The sequence below is a fragment of the Nothobranchius furzeri genome, chromosome 18 (assembly GCF_043380555.1).
Source record: "Nothobranchius furzeri strain GRZ-AD chromosome 18, NfurGRZ-RIMD1, whole genome shotgun sequence".
NCBI lineage: Eukaryota > Metazoa > Chordata > Actinopteri > Cyprinodontiformes > Nothobranchiidae > Nothobranchius > Nothobranchius furzeri.
This window is the reverse complement of record NC_091758.1, coordinates 44,081,335-44,096,334: the sequence shown is the minus strand read 5'-3', so window position 1 is coordinate 44,096,334 and position 15,000 is coordinate 44,081,335. Positions and strand designations below refer to the sequence as shown.

General features: G+C 48.9%; 1 protein-coding gene across 3 annotated transcripts in view; it reads left to right on the top strand.

Moving 5' to 3' along the window:
- The window catches only part of LOC107391713 (peroxidasin), a 51,077-nt gene that overhangs the window by 22,223 nt on the left and 13,854 nt on the right, over positions 1–15,000 (top strand). For 2 of the 3 annotated variants that reach the window (XM_054741946.2, XM_015969135.3), the window contains 11 exons: positions 1,903–1,974; positions 5,278–5,349; positions 6,290–6,459; positions 8,527–8,644; positions 8,818–8,987; positions 9,404–9,676; positions 9,756–10,031; positions 11,818–12,093; positions 12,388–12,500; positions 12,631–12,787; positions 13,893–14,001. In XM_054741946.2, the coding sequence (XP_054597921.2) occupies positions 1,903–1,974; positions 5,278–5,349; positions 6,290–6,459; positions 8,527–8,644; positions 8,818–8,987; positions 9,404–9,676; positions 9,756–10,031; positions 11,818–12,093; positions 12,388–12,500; positions 12,631–12,787; positions 13,893–14,001 (1,806 nt within the window). The remainder of the gene's footprint in view (positions 1–1,902; positions 1,975–5,277; positions 5,350–6,289; positions 6,460–8,526; positions 8,645–8,817; positions 8,988–9,403; positions 9,677–9,755; positions 10,032–11,817; positions 12,094–12,387; positions 12,501–12,630; positions 12,788–13,892; positions 14,002–15,000) is intronic. The other variant, XM_054741947.2, reaches the window with a different exon arrangement.

Sequence of the window (15,000 nt, the reverse complement as noted above, 5' to 3'; positions counted from 1 at the left end):
TTTTTACTATTTTTTTTAAGAGCCACAGAACGTTGCGCGCTAGGATGACGTCAACGCAACGCATTCTCACACCCAAGGCGTCAAAATATGACGCGTGTGACCAAGCGTCAACATCTGACGATTCGGGACGCCGCAGCATGTCAGGAGACGACGTTCGGGGACACGCTGGGTCACGTGGCGCCGCTGGTGTCACTGTTTGACGTGCGCGGTCACACGGACATTATTTGACTATTTAACCTTCCCCTCACCCTAATCCTAACCTTAAGGTCCATAAACTGTGACCTTAAGGTTAGGATTGGGGTGAGGGGAAGGTTAAGTAGTTCACAAGTAGTTCTAATGTCCGTCTCACCACCGGCGTCGGATACCGACGCTCTGGGACGCTGCGTCAGCTGTTTGTCCCTGATCGTCATCTCCTGACACGCTGGGGCGTCCTGAATCGTCATATATTGAGGCTTGGTCACACGCGTCATATTTTGACGCCTTGGGTGTGAGAATGTGTTGGTCGACGCCAAAACAACCAAAACAAAGCGGAGACTCACCTCTTACATCAGGAAGAATCCGCACGTTTCGAGCGTTATCCGTTTTTTCATAATCCGTTGTTGAACTGTGATCGGCAGACGCTTTTCCGGTTCGCGCCTCACTTGTTTTACAGCAGCGGCCCAAAACGATCTCCTAACACATGGATGTTCTGCTTCCTGATCACGTGACATGTGACGTATGTGGGTGAAGATCGGCTTTAGAGCTGGGATGTTTGTTCTGACGGTGCGGGGGCTCGTCCGACGCCCACACAGTAGGGCTGGGCGGATCGATCTAAAATAGGGATAGAATCGATCTAACGTTGATATTGAGTATTTATTAGATACCTGCGTGATGACATCGATTCTGTTTCTTCTAGCCTGGCAAGCCATGACGGTACTCACCACTACAGATGTCGGTCAACGAGGCAGTCCACCAAACTCCGTCAAAGAAGATGCAAAACACATCCTTTTCCTAAATAAACGTCAGTGCTTCTGTCTGATCTAGACTCAAACAAAAGCCAAAGTCATAATAGTCCAAACTTGACGCCAAAGCCGTTTCAAACAAGCGGCTGACCGCCGACTAGTCACGTTTGTTTTTTTGTTTTGTTTTTTCCAATAACATCCTGCCTACTTAGTTGGCTCATGAAATCTATAGGGCGCTATGATTGGACCACTACAGACCGGCAGCCATCTTGATTTGTAGTTTACCTGGTTGATTGGAGCGGCAGCCATGTTTGTTAGCAGGGACATCCCGCCTACCTTGCTAAAAGAGTGCCGTGATTGGAGCGCCACGGATGTCAGTCAACGGGGCAGTCCGCCATTACATAAAAAAAAAAAGTAAAACAGCACGAGACAAGCACAGACCAGCAGAGATTCTCTTCACAAGACTGTCCGACAACGGAAGAGTGTCTTCAGTCAGAGGCTTCTTCAGTTTGGCTGCAACACTGACCGCTACTGGAGATCCTTCCTGCCAACAGCCACTGTAATATACAACAACTCTTTGATGACTTGATTGTTATTATTATTCTGAGCTACTACAGCAATCAGTTTCCCTCTGGGATTAATAAAGTATTTTTGAATTGAATTGAATATAGTCAACAGAGCTACTCCAACATGCAGCCACCCAGAGCAGCGCAGTTCCGGAAATCCCCAGCTCTCCATTAAAGCTAAACGTGGTTTACATTCCACCAGATGATCGTTTAACCTGGTTTCTCTTGTGTTTAACAGCCTTTTAAAAGACCTTTAACATTTTAGAACGTACATTTAATCAAATCCTGCTGTGGTTATTCCTCAAATCTGTCCACATTTACAAGGAATGAGGTCTTAGTAATGAGATTTATTTGTCCCGCCTGTATGAAATGTCCCTTCACTTTGTCTCCTTCAGGTATCTGCACTTCAACAACATCGAGACTCTGGAGCCAGAATCCTTCACCCATCTCCCGAAACTGGAGCGGCTGTGAGTTAAGTCTGTCCGACCTCAAAGACGCTAAAAGTGACTTCATCTTTGCACAGATTATGATTATTAGGGCAGCTCAGCCCAAACAGATGCCCCTGAGGCTTATTGTATTACTAAAGTAGATTTACCAGGAAATCGTTTAATATTTAAACAGCAAGTCACCCCCAAATCAACATTTTTTTACTGATAAACTATATAAATGAGTGTCTAATTGTGCTGTAAACAAATGCAGTCAATAATTTGGCACTTTAGTTCCTCTTAGTTAAAATTTAAACGTTCTACCCAGCTGTGGTGTGGAGTGCGTCGAGTTTGGTGGCAGGAGAATCTCGTCTCTGCTTTTTGCGGATGATGTGGTCCTCCTAGCTTCATCCAGCTCTGACCTTCAGCTCTTGCTGGGTAGGTTCGCGGCCGAGTGTGAAGCGGCTGGGATGAGGATCAGCACCTCCAAATCTGAGACCATGGTTCTCGACCAGAAAAGGGTGGCTTGCCAACTCCGGGTCGGGGGAGAGGTCCTACCTCAAGCGGAGGAGTTTAAGTGTCTCGGGGTCTTGTTCACGAGTGAGGGTAGGAGGGATCGGGAGATCGACAGGCGGATTGGTTCGGCGTCTGCAGTGATGCGGACGCTGAGCCGATCTGTCGTGGTGAAGAGGGAGCTGAGCCAGAAAGCCAGGCTCTCGATTTACCGGTCGATCTACGTCCCAATCCTCACCTATGGTCATGAGCTTTGGGTAATGACCGAAAGAACGAGATCGCGGATACAAGCGGCCGAAATGAGTTTCCTCCGTAGGGTGGCCGGGCTCAGCCTTAGAGATAGGGTGAGGAGCTCGGACATTCGGGAGGGACTCGGAGTAGAACCGCTGCTCCTCTGGATCGAGAGGAGTCAGTTGAGGTGGTTTGGGCATCTGGTCAGGATGCCTCCTGGACGCCTCCCTGGGGAGGTGTTTCGGGCATGTCCTGCCGGCAGGAGGCCCCCGGGTCGACCCAGGACACGTTGGAGAGGTTACATCTCCAATCTGGTCCGGGAACGCCTTGGGGTCCTGCCGGAGGAGCTGGTGGAGGTGGCCGGGGAGAGGACGGTCTGGAGCTCCCTAGTTGGGATGCTGCCCCCGCGACCCGGACCCGGATAAGCGGAGGAAGACGAGGACGACGACGACATTCTACCTAAAACTGTATGGCGCGGTATGGGGGCCAAAATTCAGACTACTGCCCAGCAGCAGGAGGTTATAGAAGTTCCGAAGCAAACTACTGATCTGATTAATGATAAACTGGCGCCGGTAACTGAGAGGCTGGCGCTGCTTACTGAGAAGTAGCACCTTTACCGGCGTCACTACTAGATATGCTAGGGACTAGCATCCCTCGGCTGGTCATTGACTGGATCTCACACTCCCTCTGCTGTCTATTAGCATGGATAGGCTAGCGTTAGCCTGGACGGGCTGGTGTTAGCATTGGAGAGGCTGACCATTAGCATGGATAGGCTGGCGTTAGCATCGGAGAGGCTGGCCATTAGCTGGATTTCCTACCTCCTCGACGGACCATTAGCATGGATAGGCTGGCGTTAGCATCGGAGAGGCTGGCCACTAGCATGTCTCGGAGAGTCACTTACTCTATAAGATGCGGGGTTTTTTTTTTTTTGTTTTGTTTTGTTTTAACTTTTATTAAACGTATGACATACGGCGAGACCTGCAATCACAGTTGCTTCTTTGAGAGAACACACTGTTATACAGATTAACTTTAAGCATATTGTAAAGCTGACAGCCTGTTAGCATTGATCAGGTGCTGCGTTAACTCCATTCTATTAATTGATGGCGTTTTCATTTTAAATAGTTTGGTTTTCTTGCACATATCAGAGAAAAAGCCAGAGCTAACTAATATGTACTTTTCATCTCTGGATTTCAAATCCTTTGTATTGAATTACAGGTTAGTAATTATTAAAATTGTGATGTTATCTTTATTAAAACTATATATGTAAAATGTGTCTGATAATCATTTCCCTTAGGGGAACAATAGTTTTGTTGCACTAAACTTACTGTTGTCTTCTGTCAAAGAAGCAACTGTGATTGCAGGTCTTGCCGTATGTCATACGTTTAATAAAAGTTAAAACAAAACAAAAAAAAAACCTGCATCTTATAGAGTAAGTGACTCTCCGAGACTTGCTAGTGGCCAGCCTCTCCGATGCTAACGCCAGCCTATCCATGCTAATGGTCCGTCGAGGAGGTAGGAAATCCAGCTAGTGGCCAGCCTCTCCGATGCTAACGCCAGCCTATCCATGCTAATGGTCAGCCTCTCCAATGCTAACACCAGCCCGTCCAGGCTAACGCTAGCCTATCCATGCTAATAGACAGCAGAGGGAGTGTGAGATCCAGTCAATGACCAGCCGAGGGAAGCTAGTCCCTAGCATATCTAGTAGTGACGCCGGTAAAGGTGCTACTTCTCAGTAAGCAGTGCCAGCCTCTCAGTTACCGGCGCCAGCTTATCATTAATCAGATCAGTAGTTTGCTTCGGAACTTCTATAACCTCCTGCTGCTGGGCAGTAGTCTGAATTTTGGCCCCCATACCGCGCCATAAAACTGTCGGTGTTGCACCGTGTCAGGTAAAAACTCAGCACTACATTTGAATTTAAATCTGCCATCGCTATTGGCTGAGAGGTACACAATGACTTTAGCTGGTACATTATGATGTCACAATGCTGTTATGAGCCTGTTTGTGTGTATTGCTTAGTGGCTCCGCCCTCTCGGTCTGCTAGGCAACAGCATTTGTTGCATTTTTCAAACATGAAAGCGGGAGTGCAGTTAGTTTCTTGTAGGGGGTGACTTGCTCTTTAAGATTTTCTTATCTTTTCTACCAATGGGCTCCTTCGTTTCTCCTTAGAGCTGAAGTGTTGTTAGATTCTTGTTTTATTGTTTCGGGAGGATTTCCTGCTCGTGCCTTCAGACTCTAGACTGGAACACCTGCAGATAAAATCCAGGAAGAGGGGTGGGAAAGAATTCCAGGCGCATACTTGTGTTGTTGTTGTTGGGGAATATTTCCATGGAGACGGCCACAGCAGAGCGACGGCACACTCAGAGATCCTATTTCTGAAGAAAAGGATGAAAAATGAGCGCAGATGTTGAATTAAAGTTATTTATAAACATGTTCACAAACAGGAAATGCCCTCGCAGAAGTTCCTAGATATCTGGGAAGATGATCACGTGTGTCAGAAAAGGAAAAATATAATTTATCTGCTCGTAATATCCTGCATTTTTCTGTTTAGCAGCTTTGTTCCCAAAATATATTTGATTTTAAAACGTGCATTTTCTCGCTCAGGTTTTTGCACAATAACAGAATCAAGCAGCTCGTTCCAGGAACCTTCTCACATCTTCAGGCTATGAGGCGACTGTAAGTAGAAAGGAGGCTAGAAAACGTGTGTGAGGATGTGTGTCTCACTTCAGGTTATCTTGTTTCAGCTGACTACAAGCTGATCAGCTGTTTCCTCGCCTTCTTTTTGACTCTTCTGTTTTAAAGTTGACCGCGCTGATGCTCGGGGAGTGCAGGCTGCGGACGGACGAGGAAATGTGTGCAGAAGGAGCTTAATCCTCCTCAAATGTGCAGTTTTGCTAGTTGAGAGCAGCTTTCTCTGACTTGGCTGCTGCTTAGTCTATTTTCATGTTTGCATTTTCTGAACTATTCAGCCTAACAAATAGTTGTATGCATGTAGAACATCTCAGATGGGCAGTAGAGCCTGTATAGCTGAGCTTCGGGCTGACGGTTTCCCTCAGACACCAGACCACGTTCCTGCATGGTCCTGCTGGGCCTCTGGTCTGGTTTCATGCACATCGCTGCTGCTGCACAAAGTGAATCAATGGGGACCCAGGAAGCCCTGAGATTGGATCATGTTTGGATGCACAGTCAGCCCTGATCTCAGAGGACTTCCTCGCTTTTAGATTTTCCATATTCCCGTCGGCCCATGAAGATAGCTGCAAGGCGGGGCCATTCATCAACGCCTTCAGACCTTTTTCTCTTTTCCTTGAGCTGATTTTTCTTTACTGGTTACATCCAAAAACATTCACCAACGATTCATCTTTTACCATGTGTGTGTGTGTGTGTGTGTGTGTGTGTGTGTGTGTGTGTGTGTGTGTGTGTGTGTGTGTGTGTGTGTGCGTGCGTGCGTGCGTGTGTGTGTGTGTGCGTGTGTGCGCGCGTGTGCGCGTGTGTGTGTGTGTGTGCGCGTGTGTGTGTGTGTGTGCGTGCGCGTGTGTGTGTGTGTGTGCGTGTGTGTGTGTGTGTGTGTGTGTGCGTGTGTGTGTGCGTGTGTGTGTGTGTGTGTGTGTGTGTGCAGGCGACTGGACTCTAATGCATTAAACTGTGACTGTGAGCTGCTCTGGTTGGCCGACCTGCTGAAGCAGTATGCCGAGTCGGGGAACGCCCAGGCTGCAGCCACCTGCGACACTCCCAGCCGCCTGCAGGGCCGATCGGTGGCGACGCTTACGGCTCAGGAGCTCAACTGCGGTAAAAAAAAGAAAAAAAACACTAAACATGACATGAATTAGACATCTCCGATGTGTCACACTGGATTCTGTGGAAATGTTATTTTTATATATTATGGTGTGATGTCATCCTACTGCAGCCTTGGCTCATTTATAGACTAGAATAGACCCCCCACCCCCACCCACCCCCATGACTGTCTTCATTGCACATCCAAACTGTTCCTCAGTGAAGGGAATCCCTGGCTTATCCGTAATGACACTCTGGCTTTGTGGCGCTGTGCTCTCTGGGTCCCCCTGCTGATGTGGAGGCCTACGGCCTTTCCTTCAGACCTGATCCGGCTTTCCTAGCGGTTCGTTTGTCTTTTGTTGTTTGTTTTTGACACTGGTTCTAAAACTCAACAGTAATGCTCACAGGACGAAGCTCCAGCCTTCTTTGCTTTCCAAACAGCAGATGTGTTTAGTCCCCCCCCCCCCCCCCCCCCCAGACGCAGATGTGCACACAGGTGGATCGTCTTTGTGTCTGACGTCTGCAGAAACCACCAGCTGGAGGAAGTGTTGGTCTGTGGTCTGCAAGCACAGGCAGCTGCCTAGTTCATCTATCAAATGATACAGCACGGTCGTCTTTAAACCATTCATGTGTATTTTGGTAAAAGTGTTGATTAAATCTGAAGCATTGTGAAACATAATGTGAAGACAAAGTGGTGCTGTGGAGCATTTGTGTAAAAGCGGCACCTCTTGAAAGGGTTCTTACGCTCTTTTCCTCCCATCTGTAACGGAGACTCCGAGAACCCAGCGCGTGTGTGTTTGCACGCTGCTGCAGGTGTTTTGCATTTTCCTTTCATGCCTTTTTGATTCCATGTTGGTCTGATTGGGCATTTTCTGCCCTGCTACAGAGAAAACACACGGCCTCTTTCATCTGGTTAGATTGGTGTTGGAACTGTTCTTCTGATGATTGATGAAAGTGAAAACTTCAGTTGTTTTAAACCACCGGAGGTGCAAAAGTAACGCTGCTGTTTTCATGATTAGTTGATAGAATTCAGTCGTCTTTGTGAAAGAAATGGACTCATTTTTACATTCAGCGTTTGTGGTCTGTGCAGGCCAGAGAAAAGCAAGCATGAGCACAAAATGAGTAGTTTTTATCGTCACTGATTCTCGTTGAAGTCGGGGAGCTCCAGAGCTTTGAATCCAGTTATTGGAGCTCTTTATTTTCTTCTGAATCCTGCAGTCTGAGCCAGGCAGCTGTGACTCAGCCGCAGTTTAATCACAGCAGCTAATTTGTTGGCCTTAGCGTGTCTGATCCTGCCCCGTGTTACCTCCTTCCCTCGTCTGTCTGCATAGCAGGGCACCAGGTGAAGAATGTCTGCTTGTGAGCACGGTGAAAGACGAGCTGCCCCCCTCGGTAGTCCCTCCTATAGGGCCCTGTAAAAGAATTGGACCAACGCTGACTGTTGTCGAAACACAAATCAAAGAAGCATTCATCCCCACAAAGCTTCTCTTTCCCATGACAGAAACTCAAGCCAGTCAGAAGGGCTGGTGGGTTTCTTCTGCAGAAATGTTGGACGAGGGTGTAACAGTCAGGGGTCACAGAGCGAGAGAGCTTTCATTTCCTGTTTGTTGCTTCTCGGTATTCACCCGCTCAAAGACGAAAACGAGCAGCAAAGATCATTCTAGAGGACTGCAGACTTGTTTGTTTAGCTTAAACGAACCTTTAACTTAGTATGAGGGTTGCTGTAAAGACTCTGACACGAGTCAGTGACTCGATGCGACCTGCTGGGTTCCTTATATGGAAACCTTTTACGGATTGGCTTAATGAGCTGACCTGTATTGTTTACCGTGTGCAGGTCCTTGAGACGACTCTGGTCCTGACTTGGCGCTTTAGAAATAAACTTGAAACTTGAATTTAGCTCACGTTTGCTCTGAACCAACGTCTGCGGCTAGCCGGGCCGTGCAGCAGAGCATGTTGTTGCAGAACGCAAACGTGAACCTCAACACGATCAAGACCAGAACTCAACACAAACAAATGTCCGCTAGCCTCGGTGAACTGAAGGAACACTATCAATAAAACATCCTCTTGTCTAATCATCTCCAGAGGTGCCGAGGATCACGTCTGAGCCACAGGACGCTGACGTTACATCAGGAAACACGGTGTACTTCACCTGCAGGGCAGAGGGCAACCCAAAGCCCCAGATCATCTGGCTGAGGAACAAGTAAGACACCAATCGCTGCCGTTTCTCCTCGTTTGCTGCCGGCTTCCTTCCTCAGGCTTTAGGTTTCCAAGCTCCCAACAACGTGCACACAGAACTTAACCATTATTCACACAATCATGGAGGTTGTTATAACAGAACGCTTGTTTTTGTTACCGAGTGCGATTTCCTTGCAGCAATGCTTTAAACATGCGTGACGACAGCCGTTTGAACCTGCTGGAAGACGGGACTCTGATGATCCAGGACACGAGAGAGACGGACCAGGGAGTCTACCAGTGCATGGCCAAAAACGTGGCTGGGGAGGTCAAGACCTCTGAGGTTACTCTGCGGTACTTTGGAGCTCCATGTGAGTTGCTGCTCTCCACTGTAATCCTACATAATCTGGGCTGCTTTTTGGATTACGGGTCCTTCTCATTATGATCACTCAGGTTGACTAAAAGTAAAGTGGAGGCTGTTTGTCATTTCGTTCTCAAGGATTGAGGAGCACAAGCAAAGACTTGAACGATGTAAATGAATGCCCTCATGCACCTGAAGTCAGGATGTAGAAGAAACTAAAATCCTGCGTGGTCTGAATGTTTCTGCTCATATGGAGGGTTCGGGTGTAGGGCGTGTGATGGGGAACCGCAGCCCTCCTCTTATTTTAGATGTTTTGGGCTGATTGTGAAGCCGTTTAACAAACCTCACCGTCTACGAAAGCACGTTTAAGCTCCACAGGAAGTGGTTCATGAAAGCTGCGTTCTCTCGTTCTCCTTCCTCCTGCAGCACGGCCGAGTTTTGTGATCCAACCCCAGAACACGGAGGTTCTGGTTGGGGAGAGCGTGACCCTGGAGTGCAGCGCCACCGGCCAGCCTCAGCCGAGGATCACCTGGACGAAGGGCGACCGCACCCCCCTGCCCAACGACGTCCGCATCAACATCACCCCGTCTGGAGGGCTTTACATGCAGAATGTAGTCCAGGGAGACGGGGGGCAGTACACGTGCTTCGCCTCCAATAACGTGGACACCATACACGCTACAGCCTACATCATTGTGCAGGGTGAGCCAAGCAAAATAAAACTCATTTCAGGTTTCGTGTTTTAGGATTTTTGTGACTCCTCCTTCCTTTTCTTATCCAGCATTCCCCCAGTTCACCGTCACGCCCCAGGACCAGTCCATCCTGGAGGGTCTCACGGTGGAGTTCCCCTGTGTGGCGAGCGGTTACCCAGAGCCAGCCATCGTCTGGACTCGAGGGGGAAACCCTCTGCCGTCGGACAGTCGTCACGGCATCCTGTCCTCCGGTACGCTTCGCATCGCTCGGGTGACGGCCAGCGACGAAGGTGTCTACGAGTGTCAGGCAGTCAGTCCAGTGGGGACGGCGCACACGGCGGTGCAGCTCCGCGTCAATCAGAGGGGTGAGGATAGGATTAGAAACTGAACCAGGTGGATGGGATTATAATCCAGTTTCATTTTATTTCTCATTTAAAGAGACTTCCTCCAGCAGCCAAACCTTTGGATCTCTGACAGGCTGCAGATTAAAGGCGTGGTCCTTTTAGGGTTACGCCTGGACAGCAGCTCTGCTGTTTGCTTGTTTGTTTGTTTGTTTGTTTGTTTGTGGGCGGTGACTTTTCAGAGACTGGGATTGGTGCCTTTGCCTTCATTTGCTGCTGCTGCAGCGTGCGTTTACGTTATTTACAGTTGTGGCGTGGACTGAAGCGCACTACAAGCATCGCTCTGTCGGCACGCATGTTCTCCTGTAAACGTTTACGAGCAGCAGGACTTTGTTGCTCTCTCTGGATGTGATTTCTTAAAGCGTGGAGCTAAAATTACAGGCTTAACGTCACACAGGCAGCCCGTAATCCTGCAATGACGCTGTGTTGTTCCATGTAGTAATAACTGTTAACATGCCGTCAACTACATGTCGGATGATGGCTCCTCGCTGTTAAAGAGCTGCGCTAGACCGCAACCACAAAGGCGGCGTGCGACAGCCGCTCTGCCCTGCCTGCAGGAGGCTGCAGAGAGAAACAGAAACTGGAGAAAGTGACACCAACAAGCCGCCTGTTTCAGGTTTCTTGTGTGCATTTGCAGCCCGCCTGTCGGCGTTTCCCTGTAATAACAACAGTTCACACCCAGCTGTGCTTTCTGAATCCCAAAGCATACCGTCTGCTGCAGAGACGTGTCCTTTCCGCTGCTCGGGGTCACGTGTTTGAGCTGATTAGAGTCAGGCCTGTGTGAAACGGCTCAAGTGTTTCCTCTAAAATGTTTGCGTGTCTCACTGGAACATGAGAGTCAACAGGGAGAAGCTAAAGAACGGTTGCACCATGTTGCTAACAAGCCCAGCCACTCTCATCAGCGGTGGCTCGGGTGTGTTTTGTGTGTGTGTGTGTACAGTTCTGTTCAGAAGTACCGCCGTAGCTGTGATTTCTTTAGTTTGCTTTAAGGAAGTCACAGGATACGTGGCTGTGGTCGATAGTTTGGCTGCTTTTCAGACCAGTTCACACCCAGTTCGGCCCACTTTTCTTTGCAGAATATTTTTAATCCAGACACACTGAAAGGTTTTCCAGCCTGAACGGCTTTTTAAGCGTCAAAATGAAACCACCTCCTGCAGGATTTTCTAGTAGAGAGTAAAGTTCCTAGTTCCATCAATTACAGCAAGAAGTCTGGCTCCTGGTGCAGTTAAGCAGCCCAGACCATCACAGTGCCACCACCGTGCATGACTGTTGGTGTTTTAACGGTTTTAAGGGCCATGGCTCTTTTTTTCCTTAAACATCTTGGGAATCATCAAGATGGTTTTTTTTTTTGACAAATGTGAAACATAAAAGTTTTACAAATGAAACAAAACAGAAGATTTTTTTTATTTTAATGGGGCTACAGTTAACACTATAGAAAAAATATTTTAAATTAGAATAAGTCTTAATTCTCTCGACTCCATCGTCACTCTCTACCACGAGGTAGTGTGTTTAGCTCACCTAACGTCCCTTTGGCAACCATGAAACTTGAATTTTGAGTCCATCGGTGTGTTTCTGTTTCACTGATCTGATTTGAGGCTTACAGAGGGTCCTAAGGTGTGTTACTTTTATATTTAATTCATCACAAAAACATTTTTGTTATGACAAAACAACTCTGTCAAATATTGGGTTGTTGAGCTGTTTTAGTGGTGTAATGGAATATTTGTTACCCCTCCTTCCTGCCCAACTCCAGCGCTCCCCCAGTTCACCGTCACGCCCCAGGACCAGTCCGTCTTGGAGGGCCACACGGTGGACTTCCCCTGCGAGGCAAGCGGTCAACCGCAGCCAGTGATCATCTGGACTCGAGGAGGAAGTCCGGTACCTTCCGACCGCCGTCACGTTGTTCTATCCTCTGGAACGCTTCGCATCACTCGGGTCGCGGCGCACGATGAGGGTCTGTACGAGTGTCAGGCGGTCAGTCCAGTTGGGACTGTGAGCGCCACCGTGCAGCTCCGCATCCAGCAGAGAGGTGAGGGCGTGGAACGCAGCAGAACTTCTGTCTTAAGCCTGTTTAGTAGATTCTGCAGAGAAACTGTTGGCAGGGCTTTTATTGTGGAAAGAACAACATCCACTCAGGTGCAACACAAACGCTGCGAGTGGGTTCGTGTGAGGCTGTAAAACGTTGTGTCCCATCTGCAACATGGACTGTGTGTTCTGGAACCGGTGCAGAATCATTAACACGTGTGTGTGTGTGTGTGTGTGTGTGTGTGTGTGTGTGCGTGTGTGTGTGTGTGTGTGTGTGTGTGTTTTTGAACTCATTCAGTAACGCCTGTTTTCACAAATGCTCCAAGGGACCTGACCGTGGAGGCTGGCCAGGATGTGCAGATTCCCTGCAGAGCTCAGGGCCAGCCGCGGCCGATCCTCACCTGGAACAAGGTGAGGGCGCTCCAGCTGGCAGACGAGTGCCGGGGCACAAAATAAGCAAAGGACTCGAATCCTTCAGCTCATCGAAGTTGGCTTCACTTACTTTGTTTGAGCTGATTTTCTCCTTGTTTCTCGTCGTCAGGATGGCATTCAGGTGACTGAGAGTGGCAAGTTCCACATCAGTGCCGAAGGTTACCTGGAGGTGAAGGATGTGGGCACGGCGGACGCCGGGCGCTACGAGTGCATCGCGCGCAACCCCATCGGCTACCAGGTTGCTAGCATGGTGCTCACGGTCACGAGTAAGAAATCATTCAGACGTGTAACGTCACACCTGGAGCCCGTTTTAAATAAACACACAGGTATAATCAAACCAAGTTCCCCTGAAGCCATGAGCTCATGGACGTAATTTTGGGGGGGGGACAGGGGGGACATGTCCCCCCCACTTTTTCCAAAGTCAAGTTTGACCCCTGCACTTTTTACCATCCAAAAACAATATTACGCTATATTAAATTGACACTGGTTGAGCTCTAGGACCAAGCAGAAAACAACCGTTTGTGATGAACCCTGTTTCCCATTAGAGCATACTGTAAAGATACCCCCCCCCCCCCCCACACACACACACACACACACACACTTCTGAAGCGAAAATGACGTCCATGCATGAGCTTAGCTCCGTTTGGAGCCTTCAGCAGCAGCTTGTTGTTGTTGATCTGGTGAGAACTAAGCTAAATCTGTGATTGTAATAGAAGTTTATCAGACTCCTTCTGAGCTACTTACCTGTTGAAGGAACGAGCAGGTTGTGTTTATGCTTACATCCCTACGGCGTAGCCACACCTGTGGCTGGGTTTAACACGTAGGCGGTTTCCTGAGGGGAAGCACCGTAAAGGCACGCGTGTGAAGGGATGGAATGAATCCCAGTCGGATCAGGCGATGTCATTTACTGCTTTGTGAAAACCCGCTCCATAATTCAGTCCACAGAGAGGGGAGGCTGTGATGATGACCTTTGACCCAGTCTCAGTAATTCAGTCCCACTCTGCTGGTTCCTGCGCCTTCCCCGTGTGTGTTGGTGTTTCCTGCTGAGACTGGCGAGGTCGGCCTGCAGCACTCAGCTGGCGATCCGTGAACTGGAGCGATCTGCTCAGGCTCAGTTTGTCTTGGACCATCTCAGCGCTCACGTCACCATCTCCGTGTTTTCAGTGGCATGAGAACACGGAGGAGTTTGCCAGAAATGTGTTCTCTCCGACATTATCAGGGAAACCGATGTGCCGAAGCCCTGAAGTGGAAAAACCGCAGCTTTGTGTTGCATCTTCAAACATTTAAATGTGCTTAAGGAAGAATATTGCACCACAGGAGAGATTTTTCTTTTTTGTTCATTTAATTCTGGCTCTGATCTTGTTCCGTCAGTTCCTGCAGTCAGCCGAGAAGGAGACACCTTCGTGAGCACGTCCATAGAGCAGGCCATCCGTAACGTGGACAGTGCCATCGAGTCCACGAGGAGACGTCTCTTTGACGGGTAGGACACGAGAACGATGCACAGCAGACATGAAACCACGCTGAAGGTATTTTAGAGGATGTGTACCAGAGACCCCAGTCACCAGTAATAAACTAGCGTCTGTGTCCCTAATTATCCACTCAGAACTAAAAGCGTGTCCCACTTCAAAGTGCTGAATGACTAGTCGTTTGTCTGCCCCTCACCGTGAGGCGCACAGCCGTGTTTTCAGGTGGGGTTGGGCTGATTCCAGCTCCGATCTGAGGTTTCCATCCAGCGGAGTGATGTGGTTAGCAGTTGTGCTTCTCCTGGCGTGCACTCACATGCACTCTACCCACCCAGGCGTGCACGCAAACAACCTTAGAGGAAATAAATTCACACACAAACCCACAGCAATGGCCACTTTAGGGGATTTCCAGCCCTGTTTTAATAGCAAACACAGGATTTCTCCCGGGCTGACGACACTTTGATTGTTCGGAAACGAGGAGGAATACTCAGCAGGTGACTCCCTCTGAGCTCCAGACGTCCCACGGAGGCGGTTTGCTGACTTTACTGGAACAGGCTGCTTCTCCTGCCAATTTATTTTTCAAGTGACACGATCGAAAAGTGATGTTTCTGCTCTCTAAATGCAGCCTGAGTTCAGACTTGGCTGCAGGCGTCCCGGCTCGGGTGTGCAGCTGCAGACGGAGGCAAACGTCTGAAACCCTCCTGACTCGGACAGAAGTCTCAGCCCGACCAGGAGAAACCGTAGACTAACGACGTTTTGGAGTGTGACGAGTATGAAGCTGCTGCTGCTGCTGAGTGGACAGCCTGGACCATGAATGCAGCTGTGGTCGACTGTTAAGGCTGGACGAGTGTTTGGGTGACGTAGTGCGTTGTTTTTTAGAGTGAGCGGAGGCGTCAGAGTCGTGCACACACATTCTGAAGACACTCGGCTCATGAGTGACGTGACTCACGTTTGTGTGAACGTTTTCAGATAATTTAGCCTAAATTCTAAAATGCTGTGATGGAGAAATCCTGTGA